Here is a 21,054-nt window from a genome sequence, read left to right as displayed (position 1 = left end):
ACACATCTTTTTTAAGGGAAACAGCAGGCACAGAGAGATGTCTGAACTTCCAAGTTTGAGCTCTTTATCGTGCTGTTGGATGATGGCATAATTAATGTTTACTCCGAGACACCAGTACAGTTATATGTCTAACCAAATCAGTTTTCAAATGTATGTTTAACAGTTCTCCCTTATTAAACCACTGACTTCCTCGGGTTACGGATCGTGCTTGATTTCAGTGCATCAGGATCTGGTAACGTGATTTGCTATTTGACAGATGCTCACATGAATGGATTTCAGGTAAAAATGATCCACAACTGAAGCTACAAAAAACCTAAGTAATGCACGGAACCCTGTATACGAATATCTGCCCTCTGCAACCAAATAAAGACACAATGAATAGAGCGGAAGCAAGAAGGATGGGAGAAAAGGTGGGCATCTCCTCTCTCCATCCCCCACCTTCCACGACAGTTTTCCTGGGAAATTACAGAAAGGAGTCAGGCGTGGAGGGTGACATCACTAACCCCCGCGGCGACCACCACAGAAACGACCCACTGCGCTCAGTTTCCCGCCTCAAAGCACTCGAGACGGGTTTAGCGCGGCGCGAGGGGTGGGGCTTACGTCACATCCGGCTCGGGACGCGCCACAGCTGGAAAGCGAAGGCCTAACGCCGAGGGGCGGAGCCAAGAAAGCGCGCCCTCTGGGAGGGGGTGGGGCCGGGTTAAAGAGCGCCGCGTCACGTCCGGGAGACTTAGAGCCCAAGCGGAGGCGGCGCGGAGCGTTTCGGTTCTCAGCGGCTCAGGAACCGGTGTGTGGTGCGAGGCTGCGGCGGAGCCTCTACACTGAAGGCGCGAGAGGTTGGCAGCTTCGATTGAAGCACATCGAGCGGCGACAGCAGTGGAAGTCATGAGCGACAGCGGCGAGCAGAACTACGGCGAGCGGGTAGGTATCGGTGGTGCAGGGGGCGGCTGTGTGGTCCCAGCTTCTTGCATCTCTTTCCAGGCCCGTCGGCCTCGGGCCGGGAGACTGGGGCGATTTTGCCTCCGAAGTGTGAGACCGGGAGGGGATGCGAGTCAGGTTAAGAAGCCCTGGTAGTATTGTCCTTATCCATGAAGGAGGCCGCCGACGGGTTTAGGTTGTCCGGTACTCGAAACGGCGGTTTTTTCCGTTATCGGGAGGGAAAGATTAAAAATGGCCGCTGCGTCCCCTCGGTGGTGGGGGAGGGGAGCGGTATCGCGTTTCGCCGTTGCTCTCCTGCGAAGCCTCGCCGCAGCCATCTTGGGCTGGCGGGCTGGGCGCGCTGCCAGAGGCACAAAATGGCGGCGGCGCCGCGCGACGGTGTCCAGGCCGCGGGCGGGGGACGGGGGGCGCAAAGAGCAGTGTTCTTCAGGGTTTATGCTCAGCAGTTAGGTTAAGACAGGATCGTTTTGGACCCCGAAAAGATGTGCATCTGAGGTGTTCTTGGCTTCTTTAAAGATGGCAAAGTAGTCTGACGCAGACTTAAGTTCTGGGCCCGTTAGAGGAGATTGCGCGCGAGCTTTGTGTTCGGCCTAAATGGCGTGCTTTTCTTGGATGCCAAAAGGGCTGTTAAACCGCAAATAGTTATCGGTAACCAAGTAGATTACGAGGTCGCCGAGGTTTTCTTGCGGATCGAGTACATCTTTTTTTCCACGGGATGGTGAGGAGAAATTGGCGGGCAACAATTTTTGGCGCCGTTGTTTTCTTTGTTTTGAACCATACCTATTTTGTGAACCACGAACTGTGTTTGTGCGCTTTTTAAAGTTTCCACCCCAAAATGTGGAATTTGGTGAGCACTGGATAAACTGCAGAAATAAAGTTCCCGGGCTGAGAAAAAGCATAATATAAAGCTTGGTCGCGGGTCCGTGAGTACTAAGACGCAGAAATGTCAGTCTTGCCAGAATCTTTATTAGGTAAATCTATTCGAATATTTTTGCAAACTTAAGAAACAAATTCTAGCTGATTTCATTAGGGCGTTTTTGAAAGGAAAGATCTTAGCTCTTGGAATCTTAATTTATGGTGTAACTTTGGGGCCAAATCTGATTGATTTGAACCAATCAGTCCTCGCCTTTCCCTATGCAGATGAATATTGGCTTTTTTATTCTAAAGACGGTTAATTTCCAGTCAGCAGTATGTGTGTGATTATCATTTTAAGCTCTTTGGTGAGAAAGCTTGGATCAAGCTCCCAAGTTGTTAAAAATGTGGGTTATGGTTTCCGCCAGTTGAAAATAACTGTGGAAACTAGGTGTCTGTGTTTGGACTGGAAGGCAAGTGATTTCAGTCTTCAGGTATTAAAACAATTATTGGGTACGTTTTGAGAATAAAAATTGGCTGGTTTTAGTGGAGGAGCTCTCAGTTAAATAAACCTGAGTAAGTTGTGGAAGTTCATGAGAGGTAACAATTGCAGGGGTTGGGTCCCGGTTTGAGACAACTCGAGAGACATTATCGTCCCACTAACCAAGCTTTTGAATTGGTATTTTCTGTTAGTAGAATAGACGTCCTAGTTACCTCACAATGTTGTTACATGTCAACAAACTCTTACGGAGGAAGAGAAAATAATAAAGGTACATGTTACAGATTGATATGTCTTAAGCGTCTTGACTTGGAAGAGATCTCTGACCTTCGACGATGTGGAGTACTTCCACATTGTTTTCTTTGGCCTTTGTTTTGTCTGTAGATTGCTTTCCAGTTGGTTTATTGGAACCTGAAGTGGTTAGACTAGACCTAAAACAAACACTGGGACTCCCAAAGAATGCTTGGCAAAACCATAAAGCTCAATGAAATAGTTTAAATACAGTGCCACAAAAAGCATTAGGTAGCCCAGTCAGGTCTGACTGGCTAAAAACTTCTTTTGGAAGTGCCTGAAAACAGCGGGAAAACTGTTGCGTGCAGGGTAGTGATCTTGTACTTGGCTGCTGTGAATAGCTTATCAAGAGCCTGAAAAATTACTTTGATTCCACTCTAAGCTTTCTGCCATGCGGGAGACCCGGTTCGATCCCTGGGTTGGAAAAATACCCTAAAGAAGGGAATGGCAACCCACCATGGACAGAGTCGTCTGGCAGGCTACAGTCCGTGGGGTTGCAGAGAGTCGGATACGATTGAGCGACTAACACTTTTAAGTTTTCAGACCTTACAAATTATTAGTGTAAATCACTAACACCTACTAATCTAATCAGCCAGTGATAATGTAATATTAAAATCTTATCAGCTGAGGTCACTCATCACCACCACCTCTTCGTGACCCTGCTGCCACTTTAGAAATGTTTTTTTTTCTCCTCTTTTAGTCCAAACCAGACCGGAGTAGAGGAGGTGAAAGCAATAAATCACCTTCAGTTCGGTTGTTCATAGCATGTTTACTTATTGGGTGAATATTGACACTTAGAGATGTGGTTTTTTGTGTTCCTTTGTTTTAAATGTGCAGCTAGGGTGCATTCCTGAATTTTTGTGGTTGGTTGAACACTTTCGGTTACTGCAGACTGTATGTTTTATCGGTGTCGGGATTTTTCATGTCTTGGTTAGAAGATTTAAATTAAAATGTTTCTGGTTAGAGTTGACTTCCCTGATCTGGCCAAACCCACGTTAAAGTAAGATATTACTCATTCGAATTCAAGTTCTTTCCAGTAATTCCCCAAAATTTCTCATGTTTTTTTGGCAGAGAAGTTGGCTAGCACCTTTGGAAAGAAAGAAGAGGTGGTCTTAGATCTGTTACGTCAAGATTTGGGAGAATAAGAACATGATAGGGTCCTGTAGCCAAGTGTAGAGGTGTATGGTAATGGGAAGGGAGGTGATAAATCCTATGGCTTGTGTTCAGTTTAGGGTGTGGTGAAGTTTGGCCTTGGCACCGGTTTGATGCTCTACCCTCATAACTGTAACTTCTTTTTTTTTCTACAATTGGGTCTTTACTTACAGAAACCAGTAATTGAGTGAGGAAGCAGTATTGTAAATATTGTAAATCGTAAAAAAAATTGTAAGTATTGTGAATACTTAAAAGACCAAGTCTTTTTAATTTGTCTTGCTGTCTGTCAAGATTATGATGCATACACTGGTAGAGTGTTGCTTATTTTTGCGAAAGTAATGGGTTTACAATGTAGGAATATTACCCTTAGTCTTCTTTGTAGAGATGAATGGCATTTATATACCATCCCATCAAACTGCCTTTCATACTCTGCAGTTTCTCCTGTTCTGCTTAATCTTGGGGTTGTCTTTTTGAATTTTTAGTAATTTTCAAAGCTGAAACATCTCAGCCTTTTTCTTCCCAAAGGGTTGTAGCCATTGCACCAAGTTCCTTAAATAGAGAATTAATGTTGGGTGGGAGGAAATAGTTTTGTTTCAGTTTGAGTCTGGTAAGGCAACAAGTCTCTTGAAACCAAGTTGAAGAATATTTTTGGTGGTTTTAATTAAGAATGATTTAATATTGTGGTTATGGTCCAGAATTAGAAGGTGGCACTTTCAAACTGAAAATACAAGTGGTTGCAAGGTAAGTACTGGTTTTGTCGAGATTGAACAAGAAATCAGATGATGAAAGATAATGTTAAATGGAATTTGCTTTGTACAGCCTTGTCCATTCTTTATCTCCAATAAAATCCCAAACCTAAATGATAAACATTAGTACTTTCATAGTTTTTTTTTACATTTTTTTTTATATTTCGCCCAAGAGGACAGGGCTACAGCTGTGTATATCTTTTGAGCCTTAGCATGTGTATTATATTTATCTTTTTTTTTAACACATAATTTCTTTATTTTCTCATAAAATATAGTGATGAGGTGGTGGTTGAAGTTGGGTAATTTTAAGTGTTTTGCTTTTTTGAGGGGTGTGGGTCACACAGAACAGAATTAGGTATTGTCATTTAGTCTTGTTTTTAAGTGGGGGAGGAATTCTTCATTACAGAAAATTACTTTTCAGATTCTCAAAAATCTTTGCTTTGAATTGGGTTTTGGAGGTTATATTCTGATTTTTATCAACACAATTGCTGAATATGACAGCTTGGATGAGGACCCCTCCTTTTTTTTTTTTTGCAATGATTTTTGTGCTGAGATAATAGACTTAAAAGTAGTAATAAAACATACTTGGCATTTCTGCTGGAAAGTACTGAACATTTATGAATGTAAATTCAGAGCCTACTGTTTTTGCAAGCAATCTTTTAAAAGCATGGGGTTAGAGCTGATTTAGGCTTGTCATGATAGGTTTTTTAAGAACATATTCTCAGTCTTTGAGGATTTTTCTATCCAAACTTCTGGAGAGTTTAGCTGCAGAAAGAAAATAGTCCTTAATGTTGATATGAGCATTGATTTTTTTTTTTATATCATAATCATGAGTTTTCCTTAGGCCATCCCAGTTATTAAAATACTATCTAGTCACCCTAATGAGTTTGCACTTATTAATGTTGCATAAATTCCAGTTATAACCACTAGAATGATTTTAACAACAATTGTGTTGGTGGTGAGACAAATTTCTGCTTATTTCTAAGTAGGACCTCTTAATATGTGTTTAACGTTAGCCCAGTAGTTGGTCTTCTGGTTTTATTGACTGGCCACCTCAACTTAGCTGAGTTTGAAGAAATCTAATGCTTGTATTATCTAGCAACTTATTTTGTTCTTCAAATATAAAGAAGATTGGGAAGGGGTAGTAAAATAACAGCAGGAAGGCATTCATATTGAAAAATTGTCATATCTAGAGCTTTGGCCTCTATTCAGCATTTTCTGAACCTAAGCCCTGTATATATATTTAGTTTAGGAGGCCTTAAAGGAAACCTGCTTGGGCATTCTGATTCCACGATTACAATTGTGCTGCCAGTAAGCATTTCCCATTATATTTTAGTGATGGATATTAAGAGAAAACAATTCCTGTGACTCCCTTAAGTAAAAAGCTTAAAAAAAATTTTTTTTTCTGGATTAAATAAGCAATAATTGACTTTGAAAAACTAGACTGAAGATTATGCTTACCCTTTTAGAAAAGACATCATAACACTTCCGTCACAGCCATGCATGGTTGTCTATGTGATCAGATAGGTATAAAGGACTTCTCTCTCTCTCTTTTTTTTTTTTTTCTTTTCCTAAGGAAGGTTTTGTTTTCAGGAAAAAACTAGGAGAGGAAGTTGACAGTGAAGGATCATAAAGTGTGAAGTACAAGAAAACTAGGATGTTTCAGTAGAGCGGTATTTTGTTTAGGATGTTCAATAGACACTTCAACTTATTGATCTTTTAAGTGATATTGAGTCGTCTTAATAATTTCAGGAGGTGAGCTGCAGTTTTATCCACAACATTGCCACCTTTAAAAGTAGGGTTGCTCCTTTAGACTGCAGAAGATTTTAATAATCATTGGGGGGCTGGATTTACCAAAAATTCTTCGAAAACACTGCAGTTGGATTCAAGTTTGCTCTGCTTTCTTCACAGCTCCTTGCATACAGTAGTTGGTTGACTTGATTTGGTCTTTTTATGCTTTAGTTTTAAGTTAGTAAGTTGGGCCATTCATATTATAAAATCTCACTAGGGCAGCTTTCTAGGGGTGGGTTAAACTATTCCAGATTTTCAAATTCCCTGACATTGTTTTTCTACAGGCTACTTTTTCAGTTAAGAAGTGTGACATTAAATACATATCTTGACCTTAGGCACAGTTTGTAGACCTCTTCAACCCTGAGCCTTGTCATCAGTGTGCAAATGAATTGTCCGTGCTTTTCCTTTCTTGCACTTTTGTATTAATGTGTCATTTTTTGACTAGAGATGTGCTTTTGACACTTAACATACTTTTTATTGATGAATACAATAAGTAAGAAGTGTGAAATGTAATTACAGTTCTTAATGTTAGATGAACAGTAAATGTTCAGTTGCGCACTTCACATTTCAGCTTAAGCATGATAAATCTACATGGAGTACACAAATGAGATTGAGTATATTTTAGAACCAGCAGGAAACTAGTTTCAGATTTTTGAGCTGCATATTTTAGTTTTTCTAAAAAATCCAAAGCAAGAGGGATTTTTTTTCTAGTTTCAGTTTTGGCACTGGCTTTTATCCTGGAGTTTTAAAATATTCTTCATCCTGTTCTTTTTCTATTAAGGTTAATGTTGAAGAAGGAAAATGCGGAAGTCGTCATTTGACAAGTTTTATAAATGAGTATTTGAAGCTCAGGAATAAGTGAAGCTGAAATTTGAAAAAATAAAAGAAAGAATGCATGCTAATTATCAGACCAGAAGTCCCACTTGTAGAATATTGAGCAATTTGTGTGAAGTGGGGAAGATGAAAGAAGTCAGAATTTGAAACGGAAGAATGAAGAAAAGAAATAAAAATGAAGTTAAGATAAGAAGTAATCTGGAATCAGAAAGCACTACGCTAAGTAATTACTAGTCTGTTTATGTGTCCCTGTATATTTTGCTAAACATGCATGCATTATTTGTTTAATAGAAGAAATATATACAGGGTAAAGAAGTGCCTTCCAGGGGAAACGTTTAAATTAGGTAATTCTAATTTTAACTTCTTAGTGAACTGACTGAAATGCAACTTTAAAAAAAATAACCCTTTGTAGTCAAATAGGAGGCAGGAATGAGCTCTCCGATTTGGGTAACAGCCGGCTTCATGTTGTCTCCTGGATTTTTCATCTCTGACATTGCTGGTCCTGGGGCGTGAGTACTTCCAGAATTGAAGTGTAGGTGGTCTAGGCCACCCTCTCTGGACTCAATGTACTGACCCCTATCCTTCAGTACAGATCAGTATAAGGAGAATGTTGTAAGTTTGTCAAAGTTTTCCTGAAGAATGTTACCAGGATGGTTATAGAACCGAACCCCCAAAATCCATTGGACAGGATCCTTCCTTTTGGGATTTATGAAAAAATGAATTTCTTTTTAGATGGCAATAGTGGAAAACTGACCATTTAGGCCCTAACTTTAAGATGCATGTGTGCTAAATTCAAAAGATGATTATTCTTTGTTTAATGCTTATTCCAGCTGAATGACTGGGGTTACTGCTAAAAAGTTGTAGGGGCTTCCCTTAGAATGAGACAGGTCATATAAGTGAACAGGATACCTAACTCAACAGTGGCAGTAACAGTAAGTGCCTTATTCCCTTTTCTCAATTTCTGCTATTAACTGTTAAACTGGTGTGAGAGATAACAGATCATAAAGTAGCTTTGTTTCTGGTTCTCTACTCTTACCACTTACTGGAAAAATAGACCCAAAAGTTCTGTCATTTCCCTTTCTGTATGCTTGTTTTAACTGAACAGAAGAGTCAAATGATTGGTGCAGTGTTGTTACTTTCAATTGGATGGGGAAAGTTCATGTGTCAAAATAATACCCAGTAGTAGGCAACCAACAGATAGCTTCTACTCTATCGGGAAAACTAAGGCTATCACTTCTCCCTGAAATTAAGATAGCCTAAACTTGAGAGTTTTTGAACCTCATAACTCTTGGGGCAGTGTCTTAAATGACTTTTTAGAGGGATTCATTTTCTAATACTTCAGGGCCTATTTGTGTCAAATTTGTGCTGTTTCAGTTCTGTATCTTGCAAGCAGAAGATTACACCCATTTATAGTTTCCTTCATTTGTCCTGATAATTATTTTGTAGAACTTGCCACGTATAAACTTAATAACATTACATTGGTAGTGTTAGTTTTGCATTCTGATTAGGCTGAGGCAAGTGATGTGAACGGATGTTGTATTTTTATTCAAGCTCATTGATTGTTTATCAGGAGACCTGAAAAGTCCTTGGGGTCTGAAAGAGAAAGTATCTGTTAGTCATGTAAGGGGAAGAAGCAGTTTGGAGTTTGTTTATATGGCAAAATCTGGAAAGGTGTAAAGCAAAAGTAAACATTGATGCTAGTGGACCATCTCATCCATTCAGATTTCTGCCTCCCTTTGGCCAAAGCATCTTTGAGTCTGAGAGTGCCTCTCTCCACCTCCTGCCTGGGTAGTAGCCAGAAACAGACCTCTTGTCCTGGGGCAAGCATAAGATACATGCCCTCAGGACGGCTAATAAATGACAGGGTGGGGAGGTGGGGGCAGAGAAGGTGACAGAAAACAGGGTTTCAGGAAAATGACTGTTGAAAAAACCAGATAAATAAGCATAAAACTTGAAATTAAGTCAGTGAGACTTAAATAAGCATCACAAATATGTATGGTGTTTTTTAAGAAATGCAGATGCCCAACTCCAGACCTACTAAAATAAGCTCTAGTTGGGGATCTATTTTTAAATGCTCAGTAGACTTAATATATATCTGTAAGAGCCTTTGTTGAAGATCTAGTTTTTAAAATATGTGAGAAACCTAGCAATTGGATGGTTATTCCTACTTTCATCTCTTTCAAAAAGTTTTTTTAAGATTCTGTCATTCTCAGAGTAGGGAGATACTGGCTGGTATTTTGTTGGAAGGCTGAGTTTGTTTCTCCCTGATGTGTTCCCTGTTGATTAGTACATGACTAAGATTCAGTTTGTAAGAACTTGATTCCCTGTGTGGTTTTCAGGGAATTTTTGCTTGTGTTGTTCATGCTAACTTTACATTTATGATCCTTTCCCTTGAGGTATTGGTAGGGTTTTAATGTGTTAGCATTGAAGTGTTTTGTGAGCCCTGAAAGTGGTCTTTGAATTTTTTGTGTGTTTAGGGGCTTTTCTAGCTGATTTTACAGATGTAACCATGGACCAAGGTTTAAAGCTAACGTTATGCTTTTAGATTTGGCCTTCTAGAAAGGCTAAATATCCTTGCATATATTTCCAAACCAGTTAATAGCCAACATAATTGCAAAAGGGTTTATTTAACTTTAAGACTATTTCTGATACGAAAGGTAGGCAGTAGAGACAGTGTTTCTGTGTTAGCCTAACAACTGTCAGTACAGAAGACTTAGTGTTCCAGTGGTTTCTCCTATTACTGGTCTGAGAAATGATTGTTCATAAAATACATCTGCATATAGCCAATTAGTTTTAGAGGTTGAGTGAAAAGTCTTATAATTTCACAAATACTGCTATTTTTGACCCTTGATCTGCTAGAAAACTCATTAAAGTTTATTCTGAGGCTATAAGGACTTTCTTTTCCTTCTTGGTGAACAGATTGGTAAAGCACCTCAGCTTAGAATAAGGCTTTTCTGTTTTAGTGAAGCAAGAGGCTTAAAAGAGGATCTTGACTTTCTACTCCCCCCTCCCCCAGATCCCTAGACGAACTGATTTCTGTTAACTGTAGTTATTTTATTGGTAATCTTTTAACTCTTACTCTGAGGCACCCATATTCTCCCCCTGCTAGAGCACATTGCTTTCTTTTGTTTCCACTAAAGGTCATAATCTTTCCATAAAGTCATCTTTCTAGCATTGGAATAAACAAAGGTGTTAGAGTCCCTCTTTCTACCTTATCTTCTAGATTAGCTTTTGCCTGTTGAATAATTGCAGAAACTGCATCCCCAATTTGAGAACCTCTTTATCCCAGAAGAAGAGAATTGTGCTTTTAAATGTCCAGGATATTTGCCAGAGAAAGTCAAGGGATTGTTAGTTGGGGTCCTCAAAGCAAAGCCATAGTGCTTTCATCATTCCTTGATGATAAAAGTAGCTATTTACACTAATAATTAGGGGTGTCATCTTCTACTTTGACTCTCTTTATTAACTCATGGCAGGAAGGGAGAGTAGCCATGTTTCATGCCAGTTTATACCATGTGACTTTGAAATTTAGTCATTTGGGGTATAGAGACCAGAATTCATTTTGCCCACTGAGTTAACTTTAAGCCTGTTTCTTCTGTATTGCATGTAAGTTTTGTCCTTAAGCATCATAGGAAAGATCTTCCAAATTTTCTCCACTGTTCTCTTAAGTCACAGAATGTATTCCAAAATGTTCTGGGCTGTGATTTAGATGAATTTTCTACCTTTATCTTTTTAAGAATGGCTGGAGTGTTTATTCTGAAAGTCTGCCACACAGGGAGGTAGGTCTCTTGTGATAAAGTTTTATGCCACTTCAACATTGGTTACTTAACTGTAATGTTGATTCCTTTTGAGTCTAGCCGTTTTTATTCTGTGTTGGGCAGGAAGATTCATGAGATTAATGCTTTTAAATTTGATGAAGGTGGATAACCTGAAATGTTGTTTTGTTTGATGATATCTTGGTTAGCTGTCAGACTGAGTTAATTGTTGTCTTTTCCACCATTTCTATTTTGGTGTCTTGGCAGAACATTCCTTTAGCTTTTTTCTCTAATTATATGTCTTTGGTTCACCAAACTAGTTATCCTGTTTACCCATTTCTTTGCTAGTTCCTTTTAGAGATTTTGTTTTTGTACAGCCTACCTACCAGCTAGTCACAGTTAGGATAGGAGAAAACTTAAGTATAAAGTATGCATCTAGATTTTTTTACATACAGTTGCTGAACTTCCCTTCCTGAACCTAGATTAGGAGCTTGTAATCTAAACTGTTTCAGTTTTAATATGTCCTTTTTGTATGTAACTTTTCTAACTGCTTATTCGCAGTTTCCCATCGATTGGCCCTGGCTCATCTACACTTAGCTGAGGAAAATCTCTGGTACTCTCTTAATTCTTACCTCTGCAGTTCATTCACTGTCTTTCGACTGTAGCTTCATCTGGTTGCTTTGAGATCTGTAAGGGCTTCGTACATAGTTGGATGGACAGGGTCTACAGATCTAGTCTCCTTCAAGCTGCTCCTTGTTCTCTAGGTTTCTGTCTTCCTCTGTGACTTGAAACAGTACTGTCCTTGTCTCTTTTCTCCACTCAGCAATAAATAAAAGTTGAAAATAAAGTAAATTTTACAAATTTCATAGGGTTTTTTTTTTTTTTTAATTGATGGCAGTTTGACTGAAATAATAGGTATGAGGTATAGGTGTCATAGTTAATAAGGTTCTTTCTCACCCTAGTCTTTACGGAGTAACATTCCCAAAACAATCCTTGGGCAGTTTCCTTAACTGCTTGGCTTTGGCACCCATTTCTGAAGAGAGTGGGGTCAGTTAACTCTTATCCCTGCTCCCCAAGAAAGGTGGAAGTTCAAGTTAATTGGCTTATGTCAATTGGAGCAACGTAACTATTACACCAGGTATATTCAGTTCTGCCCTTACCTATGTTTTCTTATCTTGGAAGGGGATTGCTTTCCCTCACCATTTATCTCACCACAGCTTATTTGTTTTTAAAGTTGCCCAGAAAGTATACAAATTAAACTTTTGACATCTACGTGTAGGAATCCCGTTCTGCTTCCAGAAGTGGAAGTGCTCATGGATCTGGGAAATCTGCAAGGCATACCCCTGCAAGGTCTCGCTCCAAGGAAGATTCCAGGCGTTCCAGATCAAAGTCCAGGTCCAGATCTGAATCTAGGTAAGAAAGACTGTCTTGGGATTTTCTTGTTACTCTTAGCTTTCAAACTGGTGTGTGCTTTTGTAAACTAGGAAGATAGAGAGGGTTAGATCATTTGTTGGCTTATTTAATATTGGTACTAGAAATGAACTTAATTGTTAAGTTCTAGGAGATAGAAGACTAAGTGGCTAAGAGCCTGGGCTTTTGGTGTTAGGGTTCATATCTTTGTTTTTTTCTGGCTTGGGCAGATTACTTAACCTTTTCAATCTTAACTTCCTTATCTATAAAAGATGAATTAGCAATAGTACCAGTTCTTCAGAATTGTTGTGAGGATTCACTGAGTTTACGTGAACTGCTTATTAGTATGGCAGAAAAAGACTGCAGAGCATTGGCTTTTAGTAACTGCAATTCTTGATAAATAGGTGTAGTCTAGTATGACAAATGTACTATAAAAAATCCTTAACACAGCACTTTTTTTTTTTTTTTTTTTAATGTTCAAGTGTAGGCTATACATCCTGGTTTGCCCAGGTCAGCCCCAGCTTGATGCCTACTGTCAGGCATAATTAACAGTGCCCCTTTTCTCTCTCACACTGTATTCTTCCTGGGTTAGATGACAGTTCATATGATCACTGTAGTTAAGAGCAACTGGTTGATTTTAAAACACTGCTGGAGAATACTGCTTGTAATGATGATGTTATCATAAGTCAATAATGGGCATAATGGAAGAAGCTTAAAAATGAAGGATGGTATTGTGAATGGTAAAGGTGGGCACAGATCAGGCTAGTATGGAATGTTGCATGTTTTATGATTTTTAATAGATACTGTGTTGTTTAATCTCTTAATTATTTAAGATATGATGGAAGGGAGCTTTAGTTAGTGATGGTTTTGGAACTCTTCCTAGCACAGAAATGACAATATACAAAAGAAAAGTATTGATCCCACTGTATACCTGGATTGTGTGTTTTACCTTTTGAAGCTTAACTTTAGAATAAATTATTGAAAGAATTAAAAGCCATATCCTGCTGTCAGCTATTCAGTCATAACCTTGAAGCCTTTGTCTTTCAGGTCTAGATCCAGAAGAAGTTCTCGGAGGCATTACACAAGGTCACGATCTCGGTCCCGGTCCCATAGAAGATCTCGTAGCAGATCTTACAGCAGAGATTATCGAAGACGGCATAGCCACAGTCATTCTCCCATGTCTACTCGCCGGCGTCATGTTGGGAATCGGGTAAGATGTAAACAATTGTTTCTGAAGCAGTGGACACTGTATGAAGCCACTTTATAATTAACGTATAATATATTCCCCCGTTTCTGGTGTTTTGTTCTGTAATAATTTAAAACTGACAACTTTTGATGGTGGAGCTTTAGCATGATTTCTCTCTAGAGCCTTTTCAGTGTTGGGAGATTTTTTTTCTTTTTAAAAGATATTTCCCACATATGGTCTACATTTGAGCTGTTGATCACATTTAAGATACTGTCACATTAACAGCACATCAAATAAATTCTCTGCATTACGGTTAATATAGTTAGATCATATATCTATGTTCCATACTATTGTTCAAGTTTTCTGGGTTTAATATGCTTTAAAATACACTATGATTTTCCCATTTAGTTTTAAGCAAGTTTTTTTTCTAGTTTTGAAGCTTTGCTTGTCTTCCATGAGAAGTTACAAATGAGATGCATTTAGTGTGTTCCTATTGTGGGTTTATTGAATAATATACAAGTAGACCTATAGGGAGTGTATGTTTTTGAAAGTGGGGTGGAATTTAACTAAAATGTATGTGCGAAGTAGTGAAACCTTTAAGCAAACTCACGGCAACTGGGATGTCAGCAACATTTAGTTTCGTATCCTTATTACAATAGTTGACGCTGCTTAATATCTGGTTTTAAAAAGTTTGGTATTCGTCTGTGGTTTCACTAGTACGTATGTTTGAACATTTATGATTTTTCTATAGAAATGAAGCTGAATGTACTTCTGTATCTCTTTGGCAGTTTAGAGCCTCCTATTGTGTGAATGGTATATCTTAGTTCACCATTTTGAAGTTTTACCTCTCCTCTTGCCCCGCCTTATAGAGACAGTAGTTCTCTGCATACATGCTTGTGGTGCTAATGTAACATTACTTTTAAAATACTTTTATTTCATTGTTATCTTTTCATATTAGTGACAGTTCTTTGGGGGGGGAATTGATATGTGATGCTTTTTAAAAGTTTTTTTTATTATCTGTTTTTCTGTTTCTAGGCAAATCCTGATCCCAACTGTTGTCTTGGAGTATTTGGATTGAGCTTGTACACTACAGAAAGAGATCTAAGAGAAGTGTTCTCTAAATATGGCCCAATTGCTGATGTATCTATTGTATATGACCAGCAATCTAGACGTTCAAGAGGATTTGCCTTTGTATACTTTGAAAATGTAGATGATGCCAAGGAAGTAAGTAAAAGTCTTGTACCTTTGTGTAAAAAAAAGTATATGCACACGCTTTCACTTTTACACACACACATACAGAGTCTTTAATTATTCTTCCTTGGATGACTTTGGCTTTAGTAAGTCGATCAGTCGTGTCAGACTCTTTGCAATCCCATGGACTATGCAGTCCATGAAATTCTCCAGGCCAGAATATTGAAGTGAGTAGCTGTTCCCTTCTCGAGGGGACCCAGGAATCGAACTGGGGTCTCTTGCATTGCAGATGGGTTCTTGACCAGCTAGAGAGCTACCAGGGAAGCCTTTTTAGTATCTATATATAGCTTGATCTGAATGAAGTGCATAATTGAAACTTAAAAAGCTTTTAATGTGGAAATTTCAAAGATTTGTAGCATAACAGCAAAGTGACAGTTGGGTTCTAAATTCCAACTCAGTCTCTTCCACCATTTTATTTGAAGTAAATTCAAACATAGTCAACTGTTTCTAGATGTGTGCCTAGATACAGATAATTTTAAAATAGAAGAATATTAATAGTCCAGTTTGAAATATATAATGAGTGTTTACATCAGATTACTTTCTAAAATGAAAGAAAATATTAAAAAGTGATAAAAGCTACGACTCAGGAGAAAGGAACTGGTTTTGATTGTATACTGGCAAGTGATTTTATGTTTTGGATGTTGAGGTAAAACATAGGAAGTAACTTTTTTTTTGGCCTTGAGGCTTATGGGATCTTGGGTTCCCAACCAGGGATTGAACCTGGGCCATGGCAGTGAAAGCACCAAGTCCTAAATATTGGACCTCCCAGGACTGCCCTAAAATTTTTTTTTACGGAGACTAAAGTAAAAATTCAATGTGTGACTCCTGGCCCATTTAAGAAATTTGAACTTCAGATACATGGGGGTGATAGCTAAAGTCATCTCCAAGGACAGTATAAGGAGGGGAGAAACTTAATGACAAGCCATCTGAGGTTAATACTGAGATTAATAATTTTGAGCTCTAAATAAAATTAAATGAATAGAGTAAGCCCATCTGCTAAAGGAAGAGTTAAAAGCTGAATGCAAGTGGTTATAATTTAAGAGATTTAAGGAATGCTTTAAGATGTCATTCAACTTCATTTTGGTAATAATTGATGTGGAAAATGTTAAGGTTACTTATGGGATCGGCTTCTTCGTTTCTCTACTTTTTGTGTGTGTGTTCTACAGAACCACAGTTCCCTTTCTGAAAGACGGTAATGCCAGAAACTGCCTTGAGGCTTAAAACAATCAAACTAGAAAATAGCATAATTGGAATTAGAAATCTAAATTCTATTTAGATAGAGAGGCGTTTCTTTAAATTGTGAATAAATGACTATGTCTTTGGGATGGGGTATTTTTTTTTCTTAGGTACAGTATATTTTCATTTTAATGTTTGAAACTGTATGTAATTCAAGCTTTCATCCTAGCTCTTCGCTTCCATAGCAGGGGTCCTCCAATTTGTGTAAAGGATTAGACAGTAAATATTTTGGGCTTTGGGAGCCATAAGAGCTCAATGACAGCTTTTCAACCCTGCCACTGTAATGTAAAAGCCATATAAAAGGCAAATTAATGAGTGGGGCTTTGTTTCAGTCATGGTCACTTATTTTTGAATTTCATTTCTGATGAAATACTACTTTGATCCCCCCCCACACACACCTGTTCATATTCTTAGCTCGTGGGTCATAGTTTGCCAACTGTGTACTATTTTATAGACCTACAGGTGCTGTCAAATCTATAGTTGGTACAGTAATTTAAAATATATCATGGCTTAAGTTGGTGCTCATGGGTGGTTTTTTTTTTTAATGAACTTTTCTAGGCTATCTTTTGTAAGTAAAGATTTGATAGGCAGAAAAACTCAGTAATAAACTGTCAGATACAATGCTCTGGCCTAACGGAAACATCTAGTTGGGTTTTATTTATAGATAATTAATTTGGGGCTTTGTTCATGATGTATATAACAACTCACATTTTTTTGAAGGCAAAAGAGCGTGCCAATGGAATGGAGCTTGATGGACGTAGGATCAGAGTTGACTTCTCCATAACGAAAAGACCACATACGCCAACACCAGGAATTTACATGGGGAGACCTACCTAGTAAGTTTGTTTTCAAGGTTCTCAAAATAAAGAAATGCCATATATTTGACATTGCTGGGTAATTAAATGATTCTCACCAGACCAGTTTTCCCACGCTGTTAACTATTAAGTATTAATGTAGGTAAAACCAAGTTTGTATAAATCTTATTCACAGTGGCAGCTCACGCCGTCGAGATTACTATGACAGAGGATATGATCGAGGCTATGATGATCGGGACTATTACAGCAGATCGTACAGGTATGTTAACCAAAATAAAATGTTTTAAGTTGTTGAAAGACAAATCAGCTCTTATGGTGCAGTTGCAACATAAAGCAGCACTGTTTTAGCCTTTGATAAAGGTATTTACCAATAAATTGGAGATACAGAGATTAAACTGGATTTTTTTTTTTTTTTTTTGCTTCAACTCAAGTCATGCGTGCTAAGATGCTTCAGTTGTTTCCAACTCTTTGCAACCCTATGGACTGTAGCCTGCCAGGCTCCTCTGTCCTTGGGATTCTCCAGGCAAGAATACTGGAGTAGGTTGCCATGCACTCCTCTGGGGGGCAACTCACAGCATGTGGATCTTAAATTGCCCAACTAGGAACCAAACCTGTGCCCCCTACAGTGGAGTATTAAACCAGTAGACCACCAGGGAAATCTCTGGATTTTATGGTTATACTTTTTTTTTTTTTTGGTATGTGTATTTTTAAAAGTACCAAATTGTAAACCAATGGGACAATAAAATTATAGACCCCCCCTTTTTGTTTTTTAAAGTGAGTTTCATGAACTGATTTTGAATATCATTGCTTTATAAAGCAATTTTTTTGTAGCTAAGAAATTGTGTTGAAGAGCAGGGCAAATTGATTCTTGGAAAAATCTAAAGAAATAATTATTTAAGGATTAGTTTGCCATAACAATGGTAAGATATTTATTATTAATACTAACAATATTGAACATTTTTCGGGGGTTGATCGGGAAATGCTCATGATAGTAGGAATACTTTGGAAAGTAAAAATGAAGTAAAGTTCTCTATTTAAGCAACAGCTGCTAATTTAGATCTTGCATTGTTTGTCAAAATGTAAATTGTGTAGTAAATATTGACCATAACAGTTAATCTTTGATACCCTATTTTGGTGTGGTAGTGAGCTGTTGTCTTTTTTTGCACACTATTCTGTAATTTTTAGAAAGTTGACAGTCCTGACATTTAGCACTGACAAACTTTCGTAAGTCGCATTTCTGTACTGACATGTTGGGGATTCTATTTGTGGAGGCTGCAAAGATTAGTCTTAAGAGTACTTAATATGATACTCATTTTAACCACCAGGGAGAGCTCTATGTCAGTTTGTAAAGGGGTGGTAAAAGCAACTCTTTATTGCTTAAAGGAAACTAGCTTTCACTTCTGTTTTAATTTTATTGTATGAATTGTGCATTTTTAAAACTATTTATAATGTTTGTTTTCTGCCTTCACAGAGGTGGAGGAGGAGGGGGAGGAGGATGGAGAGCTGCTCAAGACAGGGATCAGATATACAGGTACAGGAAAAGATTTCTGTTTAACATTGGTTCTGCACTATATGAAAGTTCGCACAAGAGACTCTGGTAATTCTCAACGTTAAATGTATGCACTGGCCAGGGAAAGGTTTAAATCTGTACAATAGTAGAATGGCTCACATAAAGATATTTATTATTCATATTTTGATAAATTATAAATGGCATTCACAAAATTTTATAAATGAGAAATTTATAAAACTGTAACTGAAGTTAAATGACAATGTACATGGCTTAATTTGTGTTTATAGAGATTGGGCTTGTACTTGCTATCACTCAGTGGTACCATTTTATACCTTAATATGAGGGGTGATGGCATAAACTAAGACTCCATAATATTTTAATCTTATTTATCCTTAATGGTTTTATTAGCTTGTTGTAAGCATTTCAGAATAAGCAAGTAATTATTCAAGTTTATCTTAAAACTAAATCACTGAAGCACTATGAATGAAATTTTGGCTGTTCATTCATAGGGTGTGGTTAAAATTAGTGGTAATGATTTTTTTCTTCTCTAGCCCAGCTTAAATTTGTTAGATATAATGTTAACTAGCAGATGATCAGATTCAACCTCTTTGATAGTTAGGGGGGTTTGGTACTGGGCCTGATAATGTGCTTCATTCTCAGGACTAAAACAGACCTTACTACTGCAGTGTTTTTCAAGGTCAGCTGAGGATCTTTTAGTTTTGGAAACTGATAAAGGGATCAGTCACTTTAATCTGTGATCTATGGAGTCTTAGATGGTCTTGATATTTTTTAACAGAAGACGGTCACCTTCTCCCTACTATAGTCGTGGAGGATACAGATCGCGTTCCAGATCTCGATCATACTCACCTCGTAAGTTTTTATTTTGATATAATTTTGTTACAATAGTGTGACTTGCTATGACTTATATGGAAACCACAGCAGATAACGGGTTGATTCAATTAGTATTTCCTCAATTTTTCTGTAGGGTTCAAGGAAGTATATGAAAACAACCCTTGGATCTTAACTCTTGTTGCTAATTAAAATAGTACATTAGTACTGTTTGTACAATAGTACGTTCTGTCACCATTTGTGTGGCTTTTTTTTTTTTTTTTAAGGAATTCTTAAAATTTTTTTTACAGCTTAGAAACATTTTTGAGTCACTTAAACCTTAGCTTTCAGATTGAGTTAGATAAACTCCCAGCTATTTCTGTTTAACATTGCTTCTGCACTGTGTGAAGGTTTTCACAAGAATCTGGTACATAGGAATTTCCTGATGACAGAAAAGTTTAAAATTCTCAACGTTAAATGTATGCACTTGAGTATTGAAGTGTATTTATTTCCTTTTTTTCTAGGTCGCTATTAAAGCATGAAGTTGAAGACTTTCTGAAACCTGCCCTAGAGTTGGGATATTGTTTGTGGACAATATTTTTTATTGTCTCCTGTTTAAAAAGTGAACAGTGCCTAGTGAAGTTAGGTGACTTTTACACCTTTTATGATGACTACTTTTGGTGGAGTTGAAATGCTGTTTTCATTCTGCATTTGTGTAGTTCGGTGCTTTGTTCAAAGTTAAGTGTTTTCAGAAAAGTATGTTTTGCATGTATTTTTTTACAGTCTAAAATTTTGACTGCTGAGAAGTTTCTATTGTACAGAACTTCATTTAAATGGTTTTTCTACTGAATCCAGGGTATTCTGAAGATCGAAGCCTGTGTGTAAAATGCTACCAAATGGCAAAAAGCAACAATAAAGTTTGGTTTTTACTTTTTTTCCTAACATATCAATGCTTAGCAGAACTGTTCAGATTAGATTGTCAGTAGTAAATTAAAGACAAAAATGCCCGTTTTCCTCGAGTCCATCAAACATACCATACTTAATATACCTGCAGTTAAGTGATAAAAATTACGCTCTGTAACTCTATACTGCTAGTGTTAAAAACTAAAGATCTTTCAATACAGCAAATGCTTAATGCTTATATAAATGTGAATTTGTCAGCGTTTATGTAATCTGTATTATATATAGCAGGGAATAAGATGAGTTACACAATGTATGCCTTAAAAAGGCTATTTCTTAAAGCTGTTAGAAGGGGATAATGGTATTTCAATTAGTTATCAGCAAGTGACAATACATTCCACCACAAATGTACTCTTGTTCTTCTAGCTTTTAAGACTATATGGAAAAACTGGGTGCTTCAGAGTTTTGAGAAAAAAGAAGGGAACACTATACCTGTGTTGTGGATGATCTGAAGACTTTGCCTGTTCATTTTTTAAATATTACTTTCAGGTCCTTTGCTTACCAAAGGAGGCCCAATTTCACTCAAATGTTTTGAGAACTGTGTTTAAATAAACGCAAATGAAAAGAGTAAAAAGGCTGGTAAAGCTCAGTTTATAGAGATTTTGTTTTAACCTTGCTGCATACAGTTCTTTTATAGTTTTTAGTCCCTTATACAGTATTCCTTGGACTGAAATGTATTCTGTTGAAATTGTTTTAAATAGGTAAATTTTGTATTCCTGGAAAATACATTTAAAGTAAGTAACCAGGTCTTGGAATGAACATCTCTACTTGGGGATGGTATTATATTAAAATATTCGCCACACTTGCCCTGAAGTTGCCTGAAATGAACATTTTTCTAGGATATTTTCATGGTCAGTTCTAGGCAAGTAAATAAGTTTGTTAGCCTGCTAACCCTTCTGTTATTACTTACATACAAATACTCTGTCCCGTGTACTTGAAGGGCATGGCAACCCAGTCCAGTATTCTTGCCTGGAGAATCCCATGTACAAAGAAGCTTGGAAG

At 37.6% G+C, this 21,054-nt stretch overlaps 1 protein-coding gene across 5 annotated transcripts; it reads left to right on the top strand.

Moving 5' to 3' along the window:
- Nucleotides 1–707: 707 nt before the first annotated feature.
- On the top strand, nucleotides 708–20,626 carry TRA2B (transformer 2 beta homolog). 5 transcript variants are annotated; one of them, XM_040252579.1, is made up of 10 exons: nucleotides 723–921; nucleotides 7,052–7,327; nucleotides 12,136–12,269; nucleotides 13,314–13,476; nucleotides 14,488–14,676; nucleotides 16,660–16,775; nucleotides 16,930–17,013; nucleotides 18,226–18,285; nucleotides 19,061–19,134; nucleotides 19,617–20,626. In XM_040252579.1, exons 4-10 carry the CDS (start codon nucleotides 13,444–13,446, stop codon nucleotides 19,625–19,627), a joined length of 567 nt encoding a protein of 188 aa, XP_040108513.1. In that variant the 5' UTR covers nucleotides 723–921; nucleotides 7,052–7,327; nucleotides 12,136–12,269; nucleotides 13,314–13,443; the 3' UTR covers nucleotides 19,628–20,626. The 5 variants fall into 5 exon arrangements, with proteins under 5 accessions (XP_040108499.1, XP_040108513.1, XP_040108506.1 ...); XM_040252565.1 differs by lacking the exon at nucleotides 7,052–7,327 and having other exon boundaries at nucleotides 708–921; XM_040252572.1 differs by having other exon boundaries at nucleotides 7,052–12,269.
- The last annotated feature ends 428 nt before the right edge of the window (nucleotides 20,627–21,054 follow it).

The sequence above is a fragment of the Oryx dammah genome, unplaced genomic scaffold, assembly GCF_014754425.2.
Source record: "Oryx dammah isolate SB20612 unplaced genomic scaffold, SCBI_Odam_1.1 HiC_scaffold_2, whole genome shotgun sequence".
Lineage (NCBI taxonomy): Eukaryota > Metazoa > Chordata > Mammalia > Artiodactyla > Bovidae > Oryx > Oryx dammah.
This window is presented reverse-complemented; position numbering and strand designations above follow the sequence as displayed.

Excerpts from the sequence above, each read along its gene's own strand:
- TRA2B (XM_040252565.1), top strand. The coding sequence starts at position 886 with ATGAGCGACAGCGGCGAGCAGAACTACGGCGAGCGG. Across the intron at positions 922-12,135 it reads AGCAGAACTACGGCGAGCGG|GAATCCCGTTCTGCTTCCAG; the intron begins GTAGGTATCGGT and ends ATCTACGTGTAG. Across the intron at positions 17,014-18,225 it reads TATTACAGCAGATCGTACAG|AGGTGGAGGAGGAGGGGGAG; the intron begins GTATGTTAACCA and ends CTGCCTTCACAG.